The sequence below is a fragment of the Gopherus evgoodei genome, chromosome 9 (assembly GCF_007399415.2).
Source record: "Gopherus evgoodei ecotype Sinaloan lineage chromosome 9, rGopEvg1_v1.p, whole genome shotgun sequence".
In the NCBI taxonomy this organism is placed as follows: Eukaryota; Metazoa; Chordata; order Testudines; family Testudinidae; genus Gopherus; species Gopherus evgoodei.
The window spans coordinates 87,810,568-87,833,922 of NC_044330.1; the positions used below are offsets into that span (position 1 = coordinate 87,810,568).

General features: G+C 43.7%; 1 protein-coding gene across 1 annotated transcript; it reads left to right on the forward strand.

Annotated features, from left to right (window-relative positions):
- Positions 1-3,025: 3,025 nt before the first annotated feature.
- LOC115658075 (G-protein coupled receptor 12-like) lies at positions 3,026-8,128 on the forward strand. The gene is made up of 2 exons (XM_030576580.1): positions 3,026-7,107; positions 7,393-8,128. Exon 1 carries the CDS (start codon positions 3,694-3,696, stop codon positions 4,777-4,779), a length of 1,086 nt encoding a protein of 361 aa, XP_030432440.1. The 5' UTR covers positions 3,026-3,693; the 3' UTR covers positions 4,780-7,107; positions 7,393-8,128.
- Positions 8,129-23,355: the final 15,227 nt, after the last annotated feature.

Sequence of the window (23,355 nt, forward strand, 5' to 3'; positions counted from 1 at the left end):
GTGTTTATCCTGGGGGAGGGAGAATTGTACTCATGCCACTTTAAAATCATCCACTCTTTCTTCAGCCAAATGGTGCTTGCCTTACTCCCACAACGGGACCTAATGATTTCAGTGGGACTGAGATTGAATAGACTGTAAAGTCGTGGGGTAGGTACTGTCTTTTTGTTATGGATTTGTACAAGGCTTCACACAATGGGGTCCTGAACACCAATCAAGGCCTCTAAATGCAATTACAGCAAAGATCAGTATAGCAGTGCAATTCGGACCATTATCTTATCATACAAGGCTGTAGTTGCAAGGTCTGTCAAATATTCTTTTACGTCTTGCCCTTCCAGTGTTACAGTATAATTACTGTTAGTGTGAGTGTATTCATTCAGCTTGCTCATTTTGATTTCCCACTCTCTTTTTCATGTTCCCTCTCTCTCGCCACACACCAGCCATGTAATCACATAAGCAAAAAACTCCAGACAGGAGACTATTAAATCTATCTCAGATACTCCAGAGATAGGCCTGGCATGAGAACCTCGATGCATAAAATGATTCTCCTAGGTGAAGACAAATCCGGCCCCAATTAAATTCAGATCATAATACTGCCATGAACCTGATCAAAAAGAGCCCTAAATATCTGCCCTAAATAGGAATTTACTGTAAATCCCACTTAGTATTCATTTAATTGATTATATAGAGTTAATCAGCATTATTTTGAAAACTAAGAAGTGTTAGGTAACCAGTATTTCTTACTATTGTTAATAATAGTAATATATTAGTAAGTAAGTAAATAATAGTAACTATTACTATTGTTAATAATGATTATTATTTTAGTTTATTCAGTATGGTTACTTTTAAAAATATACATAAATGAGCCCAGATTTTTATTTGTGACATTAACATATTAAGGAATTGTTTCATCTTATATTGTTGATTTGGCATTCCTATTTTAATAATACTACCTACTCTATGGACTATGAAACCTCTCATGTTATTGAAAATCATTATACCTTTTGGAGTGTTCTTTCTAGGATGAGTACCATCCAAATAGAATATCTAGGTAGGAAATTTGTTTATACCTTCCATTGTAGCAGTGCGGTGATATGAAGCCATATTTTGTAGGGAGGACACTGCAGTTGTAGTATATCACATCCTCTCCTTCCCCATCCCCCACCCCTCCAGGTTATAAGGTTGGAATACAATGGAGCAGTAAAAGCAAATGCAACAGTAAATATTCTTATAGTATTTCTCCGTTACAATGCATCTGTCATTGTAGCCCATCAATATCATTTGCAGGTTCCCTCGCACTAAGGGTGGCAGACTGCGGCATGTCAAATTTGACAGCATTCTTTCTTGTCCATGCACAAAAATATTAGACTTTAAATACAATCCATCTCAAAGGGGGTGGGGAGGAAATAGGCATATTTCTGAGCTCTTGGCTGAAGCTTTTACTATCTATGTAATAAAACAAATCTGCATCTGTATGTATAGGCTTTTTGAGCAAATGTGTTGCACATATAGATAATTGTGGCTGGTGTAGCACTGATTTTTTGGGACTGGCTTATACAAGGCATAGTAAACCCACTCTCTTACACACACACACATATATACATATGCAAACGCGCACACACACACATATAAGCACAGGCACAGCTACATATGCTTTTAGGTTTCATATCCACTGTATATTCAGAAATCAATTTTTGTCAGCCAGATGACAATCCATAATAATTTCTTTCTTCAGCAATGTCCAGAATACATTTTTGAATAGCTTGCTACTAAATTGTTTTGGGTTTGGTTTGGGTTTTTGAATTGCCTTTGAATTGCTCTCTGGGAAAAATGGTCTGAAGGGCATTGCACTTGGTCAAATTACAGAACAGATAGGTGCACAGTATAGTCACTGCCCATCAGCCAACACAAATATTTTCATCAGAATCAGCAGTAAAAATATATCTTTCCCCTTTGTTTTGTCTTTATCTTGCCCCAGATGCCTAGGCAGGCATAGCAAGCTGTAACCCAATCTACATCCGCAAGATGCAGGTGTGAAAGATTTGACCTTGGGGGAGGTGTGTGCTAGTGTCTTTGAAATCTTATGAATGAAATTCCAGAGGATTGTATGTGTGTGTGCCTCTCTCGCTGTGTATGTGTATGTGTGTATCTCCTCGTGTATGCGTGTGTATATGGAACAAGGGAGGGAGACTAGTTGTTATTCTGATCACAGCTTCCCTGATTCACAGACTTGGAGCTGATCATGAATATAAGTGAAGACTTTGACGTCAGAGTTGAGATATATCAGCAGACCCAATGGGGCAAGAATATTAAGTGCAAGTCAATGCCAGCAATCTGCCAACGTTATTAGCAATGTTAACCAAGGAATGAAGCGTAATCCCAAGGACTGGAAGGACTAGCACGAAAAAAAGGGGAAAGCTGATCAGCAAGACTCAAACAAAGGTAAAACAACATAAATACATGTTTGCCTATGTTGTTGCATGTGTTTGACTTCTCTTCTGCGGGCTAAGGAAGGGGAAGGGTGTTTGCGTTGTATTGAGCTGAGCTTGGAAAGCAAGCTGGTTAGAAGGTGGCCCTTTCAATATTTTAATCCTAGCGCTCTGGTTAATTGCATTATGAACAGCACTAGCGGCGGCAGCAGCAGCAGCAGCAAAAACCTTGACGAAGAGATTCCGGACTAAACCATTTGTGACCTTTGCAACTTTTGTTTTCATAACAATGAAATGTGAGACGATATATACAAGGCGTTGGAGGTGATGTGATGGAGCGGGGGTTAAAGGGTTCCTACTTAGTGCAAGGGGTTTACTATGCAAGACCATGTTTAATGCAGCTGAGATTCTGCAGTTGTTTGCAGCCAGCAGCCCCTGAGCGCACCAGTATTAAAAACAAGCAAAGTTAATGTAGGATATTTCTAGTCTGTAGCCTTCACTGGGTTCTAATTTAACCAGAAGGGTCGCTTAAGTACGAGGCTTGCCTGGCCACAAATAATATATTTTTTATTTATTACTAGCAACATTATTTTGGTCAGAAAGATACATTTTAAACAAGGTACAAGAAGATACAACCATTACTCTGTTTAACCCACAGTTTGCTCTTGCCCAAGTGTTAGCGTTGGAACCGTGCTGCCCAGGCTATGCATCTGCAGCTCTGTACGTGTGCCTGATGTAACAGGCTCCGCAACCGTCTCCCTTTTAATGGGGACGAATGCAAAGAGCATTGTGACGGGTGAATTATTTGACACTCGGTTTTGCTCACCTTCAGCTTTTTGGAAGGAACTCGGGATCAGACGAAGCTCCATCTGTTCATTCAGGGGAAGGGAAGGGAACAGCCAAGATGGAGAGGAAAATAATTTTATTCAAAGATCGAGCCTGATTTTTAAAAATAAAATGGACCGGTTTGGGGCGGGAGGGGGGTTCCTGCAGCTGCGTTGGCGCTCAGCTCCCAGAGGCGGGTGGGGAGTGTGACACCGGGGAGTGGCCCAGGCAGGGTATTGGGGTTTTAATCCTGTTTGGGTCAGATCAGTCCCCAGTGCAACTGGCATTGGGGACACTGGGGCCTGCCTGGGGGCCAGGCTGGGACAGCGGGTCCGGTCGTGTCTTTTGCGGCCCCGCGCTCGGAGGTGGACAGTCCAGGCTCTTTCCATGCTGCTTTCACCCTTGTCTCCTCTCTTGTGTCCCTTGTGCCTCCTCTCTAGCGATGCTCCACAATCCCGCAGCAGCTGCGGCCGCCATGGAGGAGCAGCTGCGGCAGCAGCAGCTACGGGTCCTCCTCAATGCCTCCTCCAGGCCCTCGCCCAGCAGCAGCAGCAGCATCTGGCCGTCCAACTCCTCTGCCTCGGAGCCGGTCACGGCGGCGGCTGCGGCGGGCGGCGGCGAGGCGGCGGGCGGAGGAGGCGGAGCGGTCAGCCCCTGGGACATCGCCCTGTGCGCCACGGGCACGGCGGTGGCCTGCGAGAACGCGCTGGTGCTGGCCGTGCTCTTCTACACGCCCAGCCTGCGCGCCCCCATGTTCCTGCTCATCGGCAGCCTGGCGCTGGCCGACCTGCTGGCCGGCCTGGGGCTCGTCGTCAACTTCACCGTGCAGTACCTGCTGCAGCCGCCCAACGCGGCCGTGGCGCTCAGCGCCGCCGGGCTGCTGCTCACCGCCTTCTCCGCCTCGGTCTGCAGCCTGCTGGCCATCACCATCGACCGCTACCTGTCGCTGTACAACGCGCTCACCTACCACACGGAGCGCACGCTGAGCTTCACCTGCGCCATGCTGCTGCTCATGTGGCTGCTCTGCCTGGGCGTGGGGCTGCTGCCCCTGCTGGGCTGGAACTGCCTGCGGGACCAGGCCACCTGCAGCGTGCTGCGGCCGGTGACCAAGGACAACGCGGCGGTGCTGGCGGTCACGTTCCTGCTGCTCTTCGCCCTGATGCTGCAGCTCTACCTGCAGATCTGCCGGATCGCCTTCCGGCACGCGCAGCAGATCGCCGTGCAGCACCAGTTCATCGCCACGGCGCAGGCCACCTCCACCCGCAAGGGGCTCTCCACCCTCTCCTTCATCCTGGGCACCTTCGCCCTCTGCTGGATCCCGTTCGCCATCTACTCGCTGGTGGCGGATTCCAGCTACCCCGCCGTCTACACCTACTCCCTGGCTCTGCCGGCCGCTTGTAACTCACTCATCAACCCGGTCATTTATGCCTTCAGAAACCCGGACATCCAGAAGTCCCTGTGGCTGGCCTGCTGCGGGTGCATCCCCTCCACCTTCTCCTCCAGACCCAGGACATCCAGTGACGTATAAGGGTGGTTGGCCGCCCGGATTGTCAAATGGTTTCATGCTCATACTCCGCGTTGTTATGATGTATTACCACCAGCAAGAGGAATCCCAGACCCACGCGTCTCCTTTCCTGGAAAAGATGTCAACAAGAAAAAAAACACAACCAACCACCAAGAGTGGTCTCCTTTAAAAAATGCTTATTTTCCTACACATTTTATTTATTTTTAATTTAAAAACAAAACAAAAGACCAAAAAAATGATCAGCGCCTGATGCTTTTTCTCATCTCGGTGTAATTGAAAGGGAGAGCAGCACGGCAACTCTTTACTTATTTCTGAAGCCTCCTAGCGAGGGGCAGGCAGTTGGGAAGGTCCCGGTTAGGAACGGGGAAAAACCTGGGGCCAGCGCTCCCTCAGCCCCACACAACTGAAGTCACTGGGGGTCACCCCAAGTCAAACTCCTATCAAGTGCGGGGGAAAGTCAGGCCTGGGACGTGTTTAGAGCCGAGCACAGCTCTGATGCTGAGGGCTCAGGGCAAGCTCGAGAAAAACGTGTACGATATTGCTTGCTGGTAGTCTGGGTTTGTTTGGAATGGTTAAAAAAATGACCATATCCAAGGGGGATTCACTGCCTGAAAGGTGGGTTAGGGGTTTTTGGTGGTGGTGGTGGTGATTTTTTTAAAACTATAATCAGGTTTTGCTCTGCTATGCAATAATAAAAGGGACATTGTGAGATGTGGTAACCTGCCAATATTTTTCATGGTAGACCGGTTCAGCATCACGAGGTTTGGACAGCTCCGTGGGCAGTGGTAGGAGCACAAGTGGTCTGTCTTACGATTTTATGTTTATTTTTGTAAAAAAGCACATGGAAGTCAAAGATTTACATTGGCCCCTTTAAGCTGGGGAAAGGAAATACGATCCCGAGTCAGGAACAAATGAAGGCCATTCCCCTTCACTTGCTGTCCTAAACAATTGTATAGTGTTGCTATGTGCTGTTCAGCTGCTGGATTGCACCTCAGAGGAGGCTGCATTTCAGTGGTGGGTGAAGTGATGCCTGTATATTTATATCTCGTTTGTCTGTGAAGCACTTTGAGAACCTGCAAGATGAAAGGCACTTTAAGGTATGATTATTGTTTATTATTATAATGTGAGAGTAAAGAGAACTCTTTGCTGAAAGATATTTGTTTACGGTGCATCATCAAATCTAAAGGTGGGAGGAAAGGACCTTTTAGTTTATCTAGTTAATCCCCCTGCCAGGTCAATGAAAGCAGTCAAAGAAAGAGATGAGGTTTTTTTGACATCAAAACCTAGGTTAATCTTTCACTTATTCCAGTGCAGGTATAACACATTGTCTTTAGCAGTATTGTTAATATAGTATGCTGATCTCTTATACTGGGGGTGAGGTAGAGGTATATGATCCAAAGACTGATATTCTGCACGTGGTTGGTTCTTCTAAAGGGAAGCCTACATCATCACACGTCTTGTTCCCGAAACTACTAGATTAATTTGCTTCAATAGAGAAGCTACACTAGCCTCACACTCCTCTACTCTATCACATGCTTTGTGGTATTAGTGAGAAAATGATGAAGTGTCCTTCATCTTGTGCTTTATTTGGGCCAAGAAGTGGACTAGTGCATTCCTTTAAAAACAAAATAGCCTTCAGAGATAGACAGGGAGTCTGTTCTATAGGGGAAATGTCCAGGGTTGCCTCTTAGGTGGGGGTGGAGGGTTGTCTTACCACCTATTCTCGCAAAGCCCTGCGAGGAAATTGCTTTGCTGTGAGATCGATGCTCCAAATGTGTTGCTTTCCCTTAGAAAGAAATCTGTGCTACAACGCCAGACATATCCCTCTTTCAAACAATAGCCCATTCCGGCAGTATCAGTTGCAAAACCTGGCCTAGGTTTATATTATATAAAAAATAACAACAAAAGAGAGAACATCACCTGTAAATATATTTCCATGAAGGACAAAGTGTTCGCATTTATGTCTGAATACAGGTGAACCAATCATTTCTCTATAGAGCTGTGCAATGAAGATCTCTTTCTAGTTCAGCAAAGTTCAGTGCACATGACAAACTGTGACTCTCAAATGCGTGCTTTGGGCCTGGACTTCTTTTCTAGCTCCTAACGGTGTTCCAGCTTTTCAGTTTTTTTACAAGGAGCAACGTCCAACATGCACAAATTCTAGTCAATATTTTTACAATTTTATTTAAGGTTTTTGCTGTTCATTTATTTATTATTCTGTTTCCATGGTTGCAGACAACCTCCTGCAGTTCCTAAATGTGAAGACTCAATGCAGAGTTAATTAAAAACATTTTGAAATAATGTTTTTATACGACTTGATCTAGAGGGCAGGTATTTTTGTGACTCTCAAATGCGTGCTTTGGGCCTGGACTTCTTTTCTAGCTCCTAACGGTGTTCCAGCTTTTCAGTTTTTTTACAAGGAGCAACGTCCAACATGCACAAATTCTAGTCAATATTTTTACAATTTTATTTAAGGTTTTTGCTGTTCATTTATTTATTATTCTGTTTCCATGGTTGCAGACAACCTCCTGCAGTTCCTAAATGTGAAGACTCAATGCAGAGTTAATTAAAAACATTTTGAAATAATGTTTTTATACGACTTGATCTAGAGGGCAGGTATTTTTGTTTCTCTGGGCAGCTCATTTTGTATTTTTAAGTCAAATGTAGCATTTAAACGTTTGCTCTAGGCATACAGCTAAAATGAACATCTTGCATTTTGTTGGATTTCCGACTGATTCCCTTTTATATAGGATTTTGATTTCAGAATTTTCCTCATAAGGCGTTTAATGGTGTGAATGAAATTTACTCACTTTCCAGGGATCTGTGTATTAAATATGACATAGGTGCATAGCAATCAAAGCAAAGTAATGTTCTTTTATGGCCCTCAGTGTCAGACACTCAAAGGAGGAGTGTTACATTGGGATGTGATTAGCTAAAATGAGGAAGTTACTGATTATAAACTGTCATGTAAAAGTCAGAGATTATATGAGCATGTCCTCTAAAATACTGTTACCTGGCCAAATCTATTTCGGGTGTAACTCCACTGAAATCACTTGACGAAATTCAGATGCTCACATTAAATAGTATCTTACCCTGCATCAGTGGTGCTAATTATGGAATAGGTGAATGGAATTCACTGTGCAATTCCTTGAGAATAAGGGTATCAGGATCTGGCCCAATGAAACTACACCTGAGGAAAATTTGGACCCAGGTCTTTTGGATAAACATTTTAATCTAGTTCTTTCCTTGTGGTTGTCTCAGAGAAGCAACAAGAGATGTTCAAAAAGGGCTAAGTATGTTTCATGAAGACTTTCTAAAACTCTTCATTTGAAAATTCACCGAAAAATTCAAGTTTTCAAATTCATAGTTTTCAATTTTTGAATTAAAAAAATCAGGTTTGGGTTTTGTTTTGTTTTTGCCTTTTCACTCCTTTTTTTCTTTCTCCCTCCCTGACCCCACCTTTATCCATGGAAAAAATGAAAAAACGAGGGAAGGACAGGAAAAAGGAGGATAGAAAAGGAAAAAAACCTGAAGTCCCCCCTCCAAGTTTGTTTTTCATTGAGTTGTGGAAATATCACAACATTTCTTCAAAAATTTGCAGTATGAAAACAGTCCATTTTTGTTGGAAAAAGTTTTAAACTAAATATTCTGACTAGCTCTACATTGCAGCACTCTTTGTCAATATTTATTAAGGAGAGCTAGGTTCATTATTGGAAACATTTACCAAGTTAGTAAAGCTGTATGCAAGATGATGATACACTGATGTTCTATTGTCTTTCAAAGCTGAGTCCATGGAATGCTTTGCTACAGAACACTGGGCGTGATTCTGTTCACTCTCACACCAATTAAATCAGGAAGAAGTCCACTGAAGTCAGTAAAGATACACCAATATAGAATATCTGGTGGAAGAGGAATATGAGATAGATAGGGCCTGATTTATCAGTGGATGCTTTGCAGCACTCTAATGATGCCAAGCAGCTATGAACACAGTTTAACTAGTCAGCTGAGCCAAATTTACAGCTGCTTTGCATTATGGGAGTTGCACAAAGCAATTGGAGTGCACTGGGGAATGTGGGCCATTGTTTATTGGCAAGAATCCTCCTGTTGGATTTGGTCCGATAAAGAAACCAAAACTGACATAAGCTGTTTGAAATGCTGAGGTATTGAGAAGTGAGTCTGCTGTAATTATTGTCATATTAATAAAAATACAAGTCGGTAACAGCAGCTTTACAGAGCATAAAGGACAGATCCTTAGTTGGTGCAAACTGGCATAAATCCTTTGACTTCAGCAGACCTAAACTGATTCACACCATCTGAAGATTTGACTTACTTTGGAGGGACCACTCAGTATGTAGTCAAGATTATTTATCCACTAAACATCTAATAACAGTGATCTTCAGCATCTTTGCATATCAGAAAGAACATACTGCAGAGCTATGTGTATTAAGGTCGAATGATTATTATCAGGAAGGTTTTGATTTCTCCTTAGGACCAAATCCTTGCTTCCCCCTTCCCACTTATTGAGTAGCACATGGATTTTGTTTGACTGTTGTTTAGGTTGCCACCTTGTTCAGAGTGAACTAATTCAGCTTTAGACAGATGGACCGTGTCTCGTTGAAACAATAGGTGAAAACGACCCCCCGTCATTCCCTCCTGGGGTGGGGTGACTGACTTACCTACCAAAGATCACTGATGAGCAGGAGCCCCCATGCCCATCTCTGGAGCAGAGCTGGCTGCTTTTTGGAATAGGAAAAAGAACAATGCCAGCAAACCCAAGTGCAGGTAGGAAAACATGGGCAACATACATAATCAGGGACATGCCAGAGCCAGGTTCTATGCCCTGCCCCTCCTCCCCCCCCCCGCTGCTGCATATTGCTGCCCTCTACATGGATGAAATCTTTCAGTGTGGGGAGTCAACACTACTCAGATCAGCACTAACCTGTGTAGCATTTTACCATGGAGTTTTGCTCCATGTTTATGGGTAGCATGGCACACCCAGCAGCCACTTCCCCAGCACCAGCCTCTCCTAAGCTGTGAAGCCCCATGTGGAGCTATTGCTCCTCCCTTCACTTACCATCATCACTATGGCAAATCCCAAAGGGACATAGTCTCCTTGCGGATCAAGTGCCATCTGTATTGATCTTCCCTTTGTCGCCCCAGCCCAGTTCCAGCCAGCTTCCTCTCCTTTCACCACTGTAAGTGGCAGAGTGGATTGGCCCCAGTGTCTTTAGCTGAGACACCCTTGATCCTCAGTCATTGCTCCCCCTTGGAAAAGCAAGGTTCTCACATGCAAGCAAAAGGCATTTTACTGACAATGAAGAGCCAGATCCTGATCTTAGTTACACCAATAAAACTCCCAGTGACTTCAATGGAGTTAGTCCAGATTTACACCAGTGCAAGCAAGTGAAGAATTTGGCCTCAAGCAATTGCACAGAATATTTAGCACCACCAAAACCCACCCCAGTGTTCTTTAGAGTGACCAGAGAAACATGAATCTGCTTTTTAGTTTTTTCACATCCGGGTGTCTTGTTTGCCCTTTTCTTTCCAACTACATGTTTGATAGCCAGCAGCATAGTTGTAGGAAGCACTTATTAAGTTGCTCTTTGTTGTTTTTTTTGAGAGGCAGGTGGGTGGGTGGGAGGGGAGGTGGAAGTGAAGGAGAGGGGAAGGGAAAATATTCCTTAGATACACACAGTATTTGAAAAGCTTGGGAGCACAGCTAAATGGGACACTGTCACAAGCCAAATGGGGGCACCTGCATTGAACTTAATAGATCTGGTCTCATATGTTTAAAAATATGCCTTTATCAGTGTTACTAACCATACCTTAGATTTTTGACATTTTAATTTTTTTTATATATATATATTTATTTTTTGTTTATTTCCCCTGGCCCCCAGTTTAGTTCATGGAACGGTATTTGTCATTTTCACTTTCTATGTCAAACCAATTTCACTTCACTAGCAGGAATGTTACAACCTTTGGGGTCTCAATCAAAACACTGCAGTGACAATTTTTACATCTCAAACAAATAGTTTTCATTGAATTTAGAATAAAAACCATGAAAACATTACTGTTCACATTGTTAGAAAGTTCATCTTTTTTTTTTTTTTTTTACAAACACCTAATTTTGGGGTCTAACTCTACTTGACAATAAGCCTTTGATGTTCATAATTACTTAAATTGTATCAATGTATAGTAATAAAAATGTATTTTGTATACCATTAATTAACTGTCAGGAATAAGTGTATGATGCATACGGTATTTGCCTCTAATTCTTCTCGTTAAAGCCAGTCTTTCTGTCTTGGTGAGGTGGCAGCGCTGGGATCTTCTTACAAATTCATTTGAATCATCATGATAAAGGGTTAATTGCCTGTTACAAAATAACTAATACAGTTGCCTTGGTTTTTGTTCATGACCCTAGAGAAGAGAGGCAATTCCTGTTGAAAACTTTTTGAAATGCTATACAGTGAATTATGCAGAGAGATGGAACAGTCTATAACTAGGGGAGACAATCCAGAATCACTGTTCTAACATCTTTTATCCCAGACTTCTGGGGATGTGGATAAAATGGGCTCTGGAGCCAAACTGGCTATGGGTTTTGCAAAACCAAATCCTACTGGCAACATTTTTCAAAACCAACCATCTCTGGCTGCAACTGGTGTAGTCTAGAACTGGAAAAACAATATGGAAAGTGTTGTGATCCACTTGAGAAATGCTAAAGTGAAGCTACATGCTAAGTATCAGGCAGGAGATCGGCTTTTTCACTAACTGGGTACATTAAGGAGAATAACAGGTGCCTTGATAAATTCTGCTTCATGTCAAGTATAATTGTGTTTTAGACAAAGATTTTCCCCTTCACAATCCATGCATCCTACAGTGGTCAGGAGGCTGAATGTCTGACAGCACATTATCAGTCACAACGCAGTATTATGATTTTATTGCAGGATCAAGGTGATAAGACATCTGGGTTGCCTAAGAAAAAGTTCTTATCCCAATGCAAAGTTTCAGCAATGAACAAATTTGTAAGCGAATGCAGACATACATGGGCAAAGGAGATGTTAGATTTAAAGTTGGTGTAGGACAGCACCTGAGGCCTGTTTCACTTCTCCACTACAACAGTTTTACACTGGTGTAAACCAGTTAATATCAGTGGAGCTACTCCTGATTTACACCAACATAAGATCAGAATCAGGCTCCTAGCAGAATAAATTGCCCTGCATATAGAGATCAACTGTAACTTGGAGGGACAGGGACAGGTTTCTGGCTATAAGGCTTTAACAACAGCTCTACTTTGTGGATGGAGCTGCACAACTGCAGCAGCATCAGAAGAGATTTGTTTATGAACCAGAAGGTGCATCTAGCCTTTAAAGATAAATTGGTAAGCTCAGCCAGATTTAAGAAATACAGGCTGGATTCTGCTCTGCTACACCAGTGAAAATCTGGAGTCTCTCGTGAAGAGAATGAATTTAAGCCACTATGTAACTGAAAGCAGAATCTGGCTTGTGGTATTTATTATATTTTGGACAGTTTGTGCCCTTAAGGCCAAATTTTCCTTTGGAAGCACACGGACAATCCCAGCTAAAAGTCAATGATCCAAATTCAAATTCTGCTCTCAAATCTGCACCGGCAGCTGCCACTGACGTCAATGGAAAAGGCACGGATTTAGGGAAGAATGTAGCCCTAAGCATCTGATTGAGTCGCATTGTTTTTTAAGACAGGGGCATCGCTCCAGATCCAGGGGTTTGGCCTCATCCTGCAAGGTGCTGAGTTGCCCTCAGATTCCATTGGCTTCAGGAGTGGGTTAAGGGCATTCAGCACCTTGCAAGGGGGTTCTTGGCCTCTCACACAAGTGGGCTCTTCGTGCTTCAGCCTGCACCCAGTGGAGTCGGGGAGTGGTGCGAGTGCACGCAGGTTCAGGCTCTGTGCATGAAAGTCATCCCTGGACTGAGGATGGCTTATACACAGCTAAGGGGGCCCACTGAAGCCCTCAGAAGGACTAGTACCCAATTTGCAGCCCATTCCTAACCACTTGCTAAAAGTTAAGCGTGTGCTTAAAGTGCTTTGCTGAATAGGAATGTGGACTTAAGTATGTGCCTAAATGCTTTGCTGGGACCTGGCTGGTGGCTAGCCCTTATGCTGTCTGTCTGTATAGTGCTGGTGAAAGTAGTGAACAAAAGGGAAGCCTTCTGAAGGACCAAAGTCATTTGACCGATCTAGACCCCAATAATGTAAGCCTTTTGTGTGCAGAGAAGTCAAGGGAAATATCATACACAGAGAGTCTTGTGGGATCAGAGCCGCATACATTGTCTCAGAACTATTTTCCTTATTCTGGGAACTAGGAAAAAATCAGAACAATCAGGACAGCAAATTATTTTTATGTAATTGTTTTTATTATCCTTTTAATCTGAATGGGTAAGTTGATTGCAAAGGAAAGTGCATCGCTCCCATTCAGTTATGATTAAATAAAGCCCCTGCAATGCACTTTATGAACAAGTGACAATAAATCAATGCTGTTATTGCACTGTATCTCTAGTGTGTATATTATACATGCATCGGTTAAGAGTAATTTATTTTTATTACTGTAAATAAAAATGTTAAAGTGATTTGTCAAGAGAATAGCCAAAATGGAAAAAAAATCAAAATTAAAACATTTTAAGATCTGGGCTCTTGTCCCAGGTATGTGCCATTTTGTTTGTGTCTGTGTTATTGTTTCAGATAAATGATTCCAGAAAAGATCACTTATATAGCATGGTATTAAAAACAGCTGTTCAGTGGCCTATGTGAATTGAGTTGGTGGCGATCAGACTACCTACTGGCCTGATTCTGCAAACTCTGCTCACTCAAGTAGGATTTACCTACATGAGAAGTCTCACTGAAATCTCTAGGTCTTAGTCCAGGCAGGGTGACCAGATGTCGCAATTTTATAGGGAGGGTCCCAATCTGGGGGTCTTTTTCTTATATAGGTTCCTATAACCCCCCCCCCCACACACTCCATTTTTCACACTTGTTGTCTGGTCACCCTAAATCCAGGGATTCTCACAACAATTTTTTTGGTGGCCTCAGAGTGTGGCCACCAACTCTTGCTGGTGGCTGCGCTGACAATTTTTCCTAAAATACTTAATTAACTTTAGGAAAAACAAATATGTATGCACAGAGACATGCCCAAATTATTGTAATTTATTTATGTAAGGGTTTTTTTTTTAAAAATTCAATAGTACATATAATGTACAGTTGTCTCTGTTCTTTACTGGACCTAAACAGAATAGAAACAAAAATAAGGTGCTTTGCATGTTCTTGTCTTTTGTTGTTGTTTCTTTTGCTTTTTTGGTTGCTTTTTCAAGACTTGCTAGCTAGTAAGTCTGCTGCTATGAAAAGTGATATTTGTATGTTTGTTAATAGCACTTTTCCCAGCAGCAGACTTGGTAGCTAGCTGGGAGGCAGTAAAAAATGATATTAACAAACACACAAATATCACATTTCACAGCAAATTTACAAAGTCCTGGCAAACTGGAGGACAAATTAAGTCCTGGATGGGGAGGTGGGTAGCGAGGCAGCAGGGGCCAGGGCTGTGGAGGAGGCAGTGTGGCCAGGGCCAATGGGCTGGGGGAGGGAGTTGGGGCCAGTGGGTCTGGGCCAAAGCCCTGTGGCTGGGGACCAGAACCCACCACCCCAGGGCTGAAGCCAGAAGCCCAAACTCCACCAGCCTCAGGAAGGTGGGGAATTCACACTGGCTGCCCGCTCCTCCAGTGTTTCTGGCTCCAGAGGGGGACAGGGCTCAACCCTTGCTGGTGGCCCTGGGGGAGGGCCTGTTGTTTCCCTCCCCTCCCCACAATCACCACCGAGGAGTCTGTGTCCTCAAGAAAAGCCCCTGGTGGCTGCATTTGAGAAATGCTGGGACTCTAGTCAATGAGTAAAGGTTGCCAGATTGGGCACTATGGGCCTGATTTTCAGAGATACTGAGCATCCACTACTCCCATTGACTTCAGCTGGAGCTGAGTATGTTCAGCGCCTTAGAAAATCAGACTCTATCTATCTGTCTATCTTGGCAGGCTCCCCAAAGAGAAAACGCTATATAACAAACACAACAGTATTCCATAGTAGTAGTCCAAAATATGGCAGTGTCTTTAATCTATGTCCTAGGGGTTGGGCTCATTATTGAATGATACCATAGTCCTTTTTTTAAATAACCAAACAATTAAATGGGCATGGAATCTGAACTAGACTTTCCTCCCTAGAAGTGATCCATCCAGGGCAGGGATCAGACAGATAGGTCAGGAATGTGGGGGCGTGGGGAGGAATTGAATGCCATTTCACGGTTATTCCTGGAGCTGTACCTATTAGGGAGTGAATTGAGCATTTCAGCCTGCAGAACTGTCAAGTCACTGACTTTCTCCAGCAGTGAATTCACATAGAAAGAGCAAGACTAGGAACATGTTAAAAGCAACTGAAATGAAGCCCAATGGGCCCATCCAAAACCTTATCTGGATTTCAGCATCTCAGGACTTTGGGGAAGTTCTGAGCCAGCTCTGCATGTGTAAAGGGAAGGGAACAGCCCTCCTGTGTACTATACTATAAAATCCCTCATGGCCAGAGACACCAACATCCTTTTACCTGTGAAGGGTTAAGAAGCTCAGGTAACCTGGCTGACACCTGACCCAAAGGACCAATAAGGGGACAAGATACTTTCAAATCCTGGTGGGGGGACATCTTTTGTTTGTGCTCTTTGTTTTGGGGGTTGTTCGCTCTTGGGACTAAGAGGGACCAGACAACAATCCAGGCTCTCCAAATCTTTCTAAACCAGTCTCTCATATTTCAAACTTGTAAGTAACAGCCAGGCAAGGCGTGTTAGTCTTATTTTTGTTTTCTCAACTTGTAAATGTTCCTTTTTGCTGAGAGGATTTTACCTCTGTTTGCTGTAACTTTGAACCTAAGGCTAGAGGGGGCTCCTCTGGGTTATATGAATCTGATTACCCTGTATAGTATTTTCCATCCTGATTTTACAGAGATGATTTTTACCTTTCTTTCTTTAATTAAAAGCTTTCTTTTTAAGAACCTGATTGATTTTTCCTTGTTTTAAGATCCAAGGGGATTGGATCTGGACTCACCAGGAATTGGTGGGGAAAAGGAGGGGGATGATTAAATTCTCCTTGTGTTAAGATCCAAGGGGTTGGATCGGTGTTCACCAGGAACTTGGTGAAAAAGTCTCTCAAGGCTACGCAGGGAGGGGAAGGTTTTGAGAAGAAAGGGAGTGTTCCAGACCGAGGAATCTGGATGGTGGCAGTGAAACCAGATCGAAGCTGGTAGTTAAGCTTAGAAGTGTTTATGCAGGTCCCCACATCTGTACCCTAAAGTTCAGAGTAGGGGAGGAACCTTGACAGCATGGATCTGGGTGGCTCAGGCCTATGAACATTGCTCAACACCAAAGGATGTTCAATATCATTATTCAATATCTTCATTAATGATCTAGAGGATGGGGTGGACTGCACCCTCAGCAAGTTTGCAGATGACACTAAACTGGCAGGAGTGGTAGATATGCTGGAGGGTTGGGATAGGAATACAGAGGGACCTAGACAAATTAGAGGATTGGGCCAAAAGAAATCTGATGAGGTTCAACAAGGACAAGTGTAGAGTCCTGCACTTAGGATGGAAGAATCCCATGCACTGCTACAGACTAGGGACCAAGAAAGGGACGTGATCTTTCCCCTCTATTTGACATTGGTAAGGCCTCATCTGGAGTACTGTGTCCAGTTTTGGGCCCCACATTACAAGAAGGATGTGGAAAAATTGGAAAGAGTCCAGCGGAGGGCAACAAAAATGATTAGGGGGCTGGAGCACATGACTTATGAAGAGAGCCTGAGGGAACAGGGATTGTTTAGTCTGCAGAAGAGATGAGGGGGGATTTGATAGCTGCTTTCAACTACCTGAAAGGGGGCTCCAAAGAGTATGGATCTAGACTGTTCTCAGTGGTAGCAGATGGAAGAACAAGGAGTAATGGTGTCAAAGTGTCAAAGTGGGGGAGGTTTAGGTTGGATATTAGGAAAAACTTTTTCACTAGGAGGATGGTGACGCACTGGAATGGGTTACCTAGGGAGGTGGTGGACTCTCCTTCCTTAGAGGTTTTTAAGGTCAGGCTTGACAAAGCCCTGGCTGGGATGATTTAGTTGGGGGTTGGTCCTGCTTTGAGCTGGAGGTTGGACTAGATGACCTCCTGCGGTCCCTTCCAACCCTGATATTCTATGATTCTATGTCATGACATTATCTGCTGCACTGGGAAGCCTATCTCCAGCTCACCACCAGATCCAGCAAGGATGAGGACTGTGTCAAAGCCAGTTCTCCTTCTTCTGATCTGCTTCTCTTGCCCAGGCCCATAGAGTCCATTCCTCTACCTCAGTCCTCTGGTTTCTGAAGGAGTGATGCCATCACCTCTAGCATGGAGAGCAGCAGCTGTTTCATGGGCACCCAGGTCAAAAAGTGAAGAAGAATGCCGCATGCATTTGAAAGTGCAGGGGGATTTTGGAAGATGCCTAGATATCAAGGCCAAGATTTTTCAGAATTGGAAGCCTAAAATTAGGCTCCTAGGGCCAGATTTTCAAAAGAGCTCAGCTACCCAGAGCTCCCATTTAGGCACCTAAGCAAGTAGCGAGATTTTAAAGTGCTGGGTACTTAAAAATCTCTCATTGAGGCTGGAAGCTCTGCACTTTTGTAAAACTGGCCATTTTTTTAGGTGCGTAGCCTCTCTCTCTCTCTCTCTCTCTCTCTCTCTCTCTCTCTTTTTTAATCTTGGCCCAGAGTAATAGGTAGTACTTAAAATACCAGCGAGAGAGTGATAATAACTCAAGCTAGTATTTAGATTGAACACTGGGGCTAACACCACTATTCTTGGCACAAGGACCGTGAGGTTTTCAGTGTTCACAAATGGTTAGGATCAATGGGGTTTTTGTAAAGACACTTGCAGCTGTGTTGCCTAACCCCTCCTCTGCAGCGCAGGTTTGCTACTGAGGGAAGAACACCCGACATTTAATCACATCATTAGGACCAATCTTTACTGGGAGGTCTTCTAGCCAAGTATTTTCCAGGACCCATCTTCAGTGGAGATCCCAGTCCGAGGAGGCATGGCTGTTGGACAAAACTGTACATTCAACTTTGCATTAAGCAAGACTTCATGTGTGACATGTCATAAATCTGACAATGTTGCCAACTCTCACAATTTTATTCTGAGTCTGGGAATAAATGTTTTACTGAAAGCACCAGTTTGTGGACTGAAGAGATTGTGTAAGAATCTCAGCTTCCATTAGAAAAAAAAAAGCAAGTTTCTAGCCCTCAAAGTTATGGAGAAAAGCTCAAAAATGTGACATACAGAAAGCAAATAAAAGAATCCAATATATTTAAAAAAACTCATGATTTTTAAGTCATTCTCCTGATTCTGGGAATGGTTTTTGAATGTCTGAGGTTGGCAGTACTGAACTTTGATATTAATTGATATCATAGGTTCAACAGAGAGCCAACCCATGTGTGTTTGAAACCTTGATAGTGGAAAGGAATAACAAAGAGGAAAAGACCTTTCTCATTAGCTTCACTGCATGGAGTGGGTGTAACTACCATGAGAGGAAAGTCTGACCTGGGCACACCCTGGGAAATGCTTGTCACGCAGTGAGTACACTGCAGAGTGTTCCCTGCAATATTTAAAGCCGCCTATATTATAGGACCTGCTTACCTGAGAGAACCACCTGTTGCTCGGTGTGCTGTCACAGCAATTGAGGCCTGACATGGTAGGCGTGGCTCCACTAATTAGGTGCGTGGACCCTGGAGAAAATGCACATGTAAGGTGAGGTGGTGACCTTGGGTGGAACAGAGGGTAGTGCGATGAGAAGAAGGGGTGGGAGGAATTTGGGATGTGCAGGACTGTGGTAGCCAGAGAAAGAAGCGTCTTTCCCCAGCTCCAGGGCTGCAGCTGCCGGGGAGAGACAGCCCTCCTTCCCAGCCTCAGCTCAGGAGCTGCTGTGGTGGGGAAAAGACACCCCTCCTTCCCAGCCCCAGCTCGGGGGCTGCTGTGGTGGGGGAGAGAGGGCACATCCATTGCATTAGAAAGGTAAGACTACTGATATTAAAATAGAAAAGTTTGAGAACCACTGCTTTAAGAAATTCCCAGTGATTTAGGATACAACACGCCTATGCAGATTATTCTTACTGTGACTTGGAAAAGCTGGCTTGTGGGAAGGGAGTCTGAATACAGGGCACATTATTACCAGCTTTGCACTATGTGCATTCATTTGAGGAGGCGTGGGAGGTATGATATCTATTGCCAGGTACCTGAGAGAATCTAATGGTATATGCTATTGCTATGCAACTTTGGTGGGTTTCTGAAAGGTGCTGGCAGGTGGCAAAGAATGTGAGCAGGCAGTCTTCCATTAAGCCATTTGATTTGCTCTAATCTTCACATTTCTATAGCATCCATCTCCATGGTTTCTGAATTCTGAAGATTCTTTCTAAAATTGGCATGTTGGCTATTCATAGTGGTGTGTTCTGCTCTTTGCAAGGCCTTAGTATTAGGTCCTCTGATTTCTAAGGTGTCCATCACCTTGGTATCTAAGCACCATTTTGCTAGTCTTGACTTTTCTCTGCCTACTCAGTGGTAGAAAGGGATGCTCTGCAAAGAGGAGGGAATTCAGAGGGGAGCAATCAAAATGATAAAAGGACTGATTTACAAGTCAAGATTAAATGCAAAGTAATGCACACTGGAAAACATAATCCCAAACATACATATAAAATGATGGGGTCCAGAAGAGATTGTGGATAGTTCTCTGAAAACATCCACTCGATGTGCAGCGGCAGTCAAAAAAGCGAAGATAATGTTGGGAATCATTAAAAAATGGATAGACAGTAAAACAGAAACTATCATATTGCCTCTATATAAATCTATGGTACGCCCACATCTTGAATACTGTGTGCAGATGTGGTCGCCTCATCTAAAAAAAAAGATATATTGTAATTGGAAAAAGTTCAGAAAAGGGCAACAAAAATGATTAGCGGTATGGAACAGCTGCCATATGAGGAGAGATTAATAAGGCTGGGACTTTTCAGCTTGGAAAAGAGATGACTAAGGGGGGATATGATAGAGGTCTATAAAGTCATGACTGGTGTAGAGAAGGTGAATAAGGAAGTATTATTTACTCCTTCTCATAACACAAGAACTAGGGGCCACCAAATGAATTTAATAGCAGGTTTTAAACAACAAAAGGAAGTATTTTTTCACACAATGCACAGTCAACCTGTGGAACTCCTTGCCAGAGGAGTTGTAAAAGCCAAGACTATAACAGGGTTCAAAAAAGAAATAGACAAATTCATAGAGGATAGGTCCATCAATGGCTATTAGCCAGAATGGGCAGGGATGGTGTCCCTAACCTTTGCTTGCCAGAAGCTGGGAACGGGCGACAGGAGAGGGATCACTTGTTGATTACCTGTTCTGTTCATTCCCTCTGGCATTGGCTATTGTCTGAAGACAGGATACTGGGCTAGATGGACCTTTGGTCTGACCCAGTATAGCCGTTCTTATGTTCTGAGCCAAATCTATTTCATTTGGCTACTAAGGGTATGTCTACACTGTAATTAAAAACCCGTGGTTAGCCCATGCCAGCTGACTCAGGCTAAGGGGGCTCAGGCTAAGGGGCTGTTTAATTGCATTGTAGATGTTTGGGCTCAGGCTGGAGTCTGGGATCTATGATCCTGTGAGGTAGCAGGGTCTCGGCGCTCAAGCTGCAGCCCAAGCCCAAACGTCTATACTGCAATTAAAGAACTTCTTAGCCCGAGCCCAAGTCAGCTGGCACAGGCTGGCCACGGGTGTCTAACTGCAGTATAGACATACTCTAAGTGGGAACAAAAACACCAAGGAGGGAGAGGAATACATAGGATGATGCATGGGAAAATATTAGGAAGATACGGGAAGAAAATTAACAATTTGGCCAAACAACAGGAAAAAACTGCAAATGGGTTTGCTTTTTGACTGTTATCCGAGCGAACTGGTAGAAGCCCAAGTGCTTGAGATGCTTAAAACTAGAACACGCAAAGCAATGGAGAATGAAAGGATAATTGGTCACAGGATGGGTGAAATAGATCAGGTCTTTTCCCACCCCCGTTTCTATTATTCCAATTGTGTCATGACGAGGGGATTGAGCATAAATAAATAGAGCTTGATCCTTTTATATTGTAGTAGTCAAAAAAGCAGCAGCAGCATGTGAAGGCATAAGGGATACCATTCTTCGGGGGTCAGAGGCCTGCAGCTGGCTGGCACTGCACCTGAGAAAGAGCCGGAACTTCGTTAGCTGACCCTTATAAAGAGAGGGCAGCAGGAATTGGCAGGAGAACTCTCTCCACAAAGTTGAGGGGCATGGGGCTGTGCTCCCAATGGACAGCTATTGGAGCTGCTTCAGAGACGAATTGTGCCAGAAACCAGAAGGGAGACTGTGTGGAGGCTCTGAGGTAAGAGCCAGGAAAGTTTGGTTGCTGAAGTTACTGGTGGGAGAGACATATCTGAGAAGGAGCCTACATGGCCTGCACAGAGTTTAAAAAAGGCAGCTGGGATAGCTCAGCAGTTTGAGCATTAGCCTACTAAGCCCAGGGGTTGTGAGTTCAATTCTTGAATGGACCACTTAGGGACCTGAGGCAAAAATTGGCCTGCTAGTGAAGGCAGGACTCAATAACCTTTCTAGTTCTAGGAGATTGTTATATCTCTTATTATTTTTGCAAGGTTTTGATTTGTTTGTTAATTTTAGCTTAAAATAAGAGCTAATCCTGCTGGACACTGCTTCCCTGGGTCCCTTGAGAGAGCTCCGAGCTAAGCCAGGGAGTGAATGGACTTAGCAAGAGCGAAGTCTGGGCTGGTAGGAGGAAGGTGCTAAAAGATAGGTCCCAATCCTTTTGCAAAGCAGGTGTTATGTGAGTTTTACTCAGCTATCATTCTGACTAAGCGGGTTCTGCATACACCTCGCACACCCCGTCACTCATACATAGAAACAGAACACCTGGCCTTCCTCACTGCTTTATTCGGTTTCTTTTTTCTTGGTCCTTAATGAGGGCAGTAGATGAATGGGCTCTGTTCAGTGCCCGTGCGATTACAAGACAGCGTGGGCCAGTATAAAATAGATGTGGTTTTCCCATTAATTCACTGCTCCCTAACATTAACAGGCAGAGGAGTTCCTGAAAGGCCTGAAGTAAGTTGCTCTGTGTGTTTCATAACTCATCCTGCTCTACCCCAACACATAACTTAATCTAGGTTTATTCCTTTAGGTGCCAATAATCACAATCTGACCTGATTGGTCAAATTAACAGGAGTGTCAGTTTCCAGCTAGGTCATTCATCCCTGCTGCAACTCCAGCGAGGTCAATTGAGTTACATCAGGTGTGAATTTGGTCCTCTGTGGTTTATATCCTCACCTTGGGGAGATGAGCCTGGTTTGAGGATTCTTTGTTCAGCATGAAACGTTAATGTACATTGTCAAGGTCTAATTCCCACTTTGAACTTTAGCATCCAGAAAGTGGGGACCTGCATGTACCCCTCTAAACTTAATTCCTAGCTTAGATCTGATCATGATGCCACCAACCAAAATATAGTGTTTGGTACACTTTCTGTCCCCCAAAAACCTTCCCTGGGGAACCCAAGACCCAAACCCCTTGGGTCTAAAACAAAGAGGAATAAACCATTCTCCCTCCTTCCCCCTCCCGGACTGTCCCCTCCCTGGGGTATCCTGAGAGATCACTGTGATTCAAACTCCTTAAATCTTAAAACAGAGAGGAATTCACCTTCCCCCCTCCTCCTTTCCCCCCACCTATCCCTGGTGAGTTCGGACTCAATCCCCTTGTCTTACACAAGGAAAAAATCAATCAGATTCTTAAAAAAGAAAGCTTTTAATTAAAGAAAGAAAAAAGTAAAAAATTATCTCTGTAAAATCAAGATGGCAAAATATTTACAGGGTCTCAGCTTTACATAGACCAGAGGGATTCCCTCCCTCCTAGCCCAAGTATAAGTTACAGCAAACAGAGGTAAAATATCCTTCCAGCAAAATACACATTTGCAAATCAAGAAAACAAATATAAAGACTAATTCACCTTCTATCTAGTACTTACTATTTAGAACATGAGAGACTGTTTTAGAAAGATTGGAGAAACTGGTTGCATGTCTGGCTCCTCTTAATCCCAAGAGAGAACAAAGAACAACCCGAAAAGCACAAACAAAGACTTCCCTCCACCAAGATTTGAAAGTATCTTGTCCCCCGATTGGTCCTCTGGTCAGGTGTCAGCCAGGTTCACTGAGCTTGTTAACCCTTTACAGGTAAACGAGACATTAACCCTTAACTATCTGTTTATGACATACATGCTGCCAATGTAAGGATCATGCCAGTGATGGCTATAGTACACCTCACTTGCAAATTCACTGACCAGGAGCATGTGCGCAGAGTGTGCTTTTACCTTGAAGAGATGTGCATCACTGTCAAGAGGTGTCTAAGGAATTCCAATGAAAGAGAAAGGCAGCAAAGAGCCTCTAGTATATTATTCTTGGCAGACTGGGCTAGATTCTCCTCTCACT

Excerpts from the sequence above, each read along its gene's own strand:
- LOC115658075 (XM_030576580.1), top strand. The coding sequence starts at position 3,694 with ATGCTCCACAATCCCGCAGCAGCTGCGGCCGCCATGGAGGAGCAGCTG.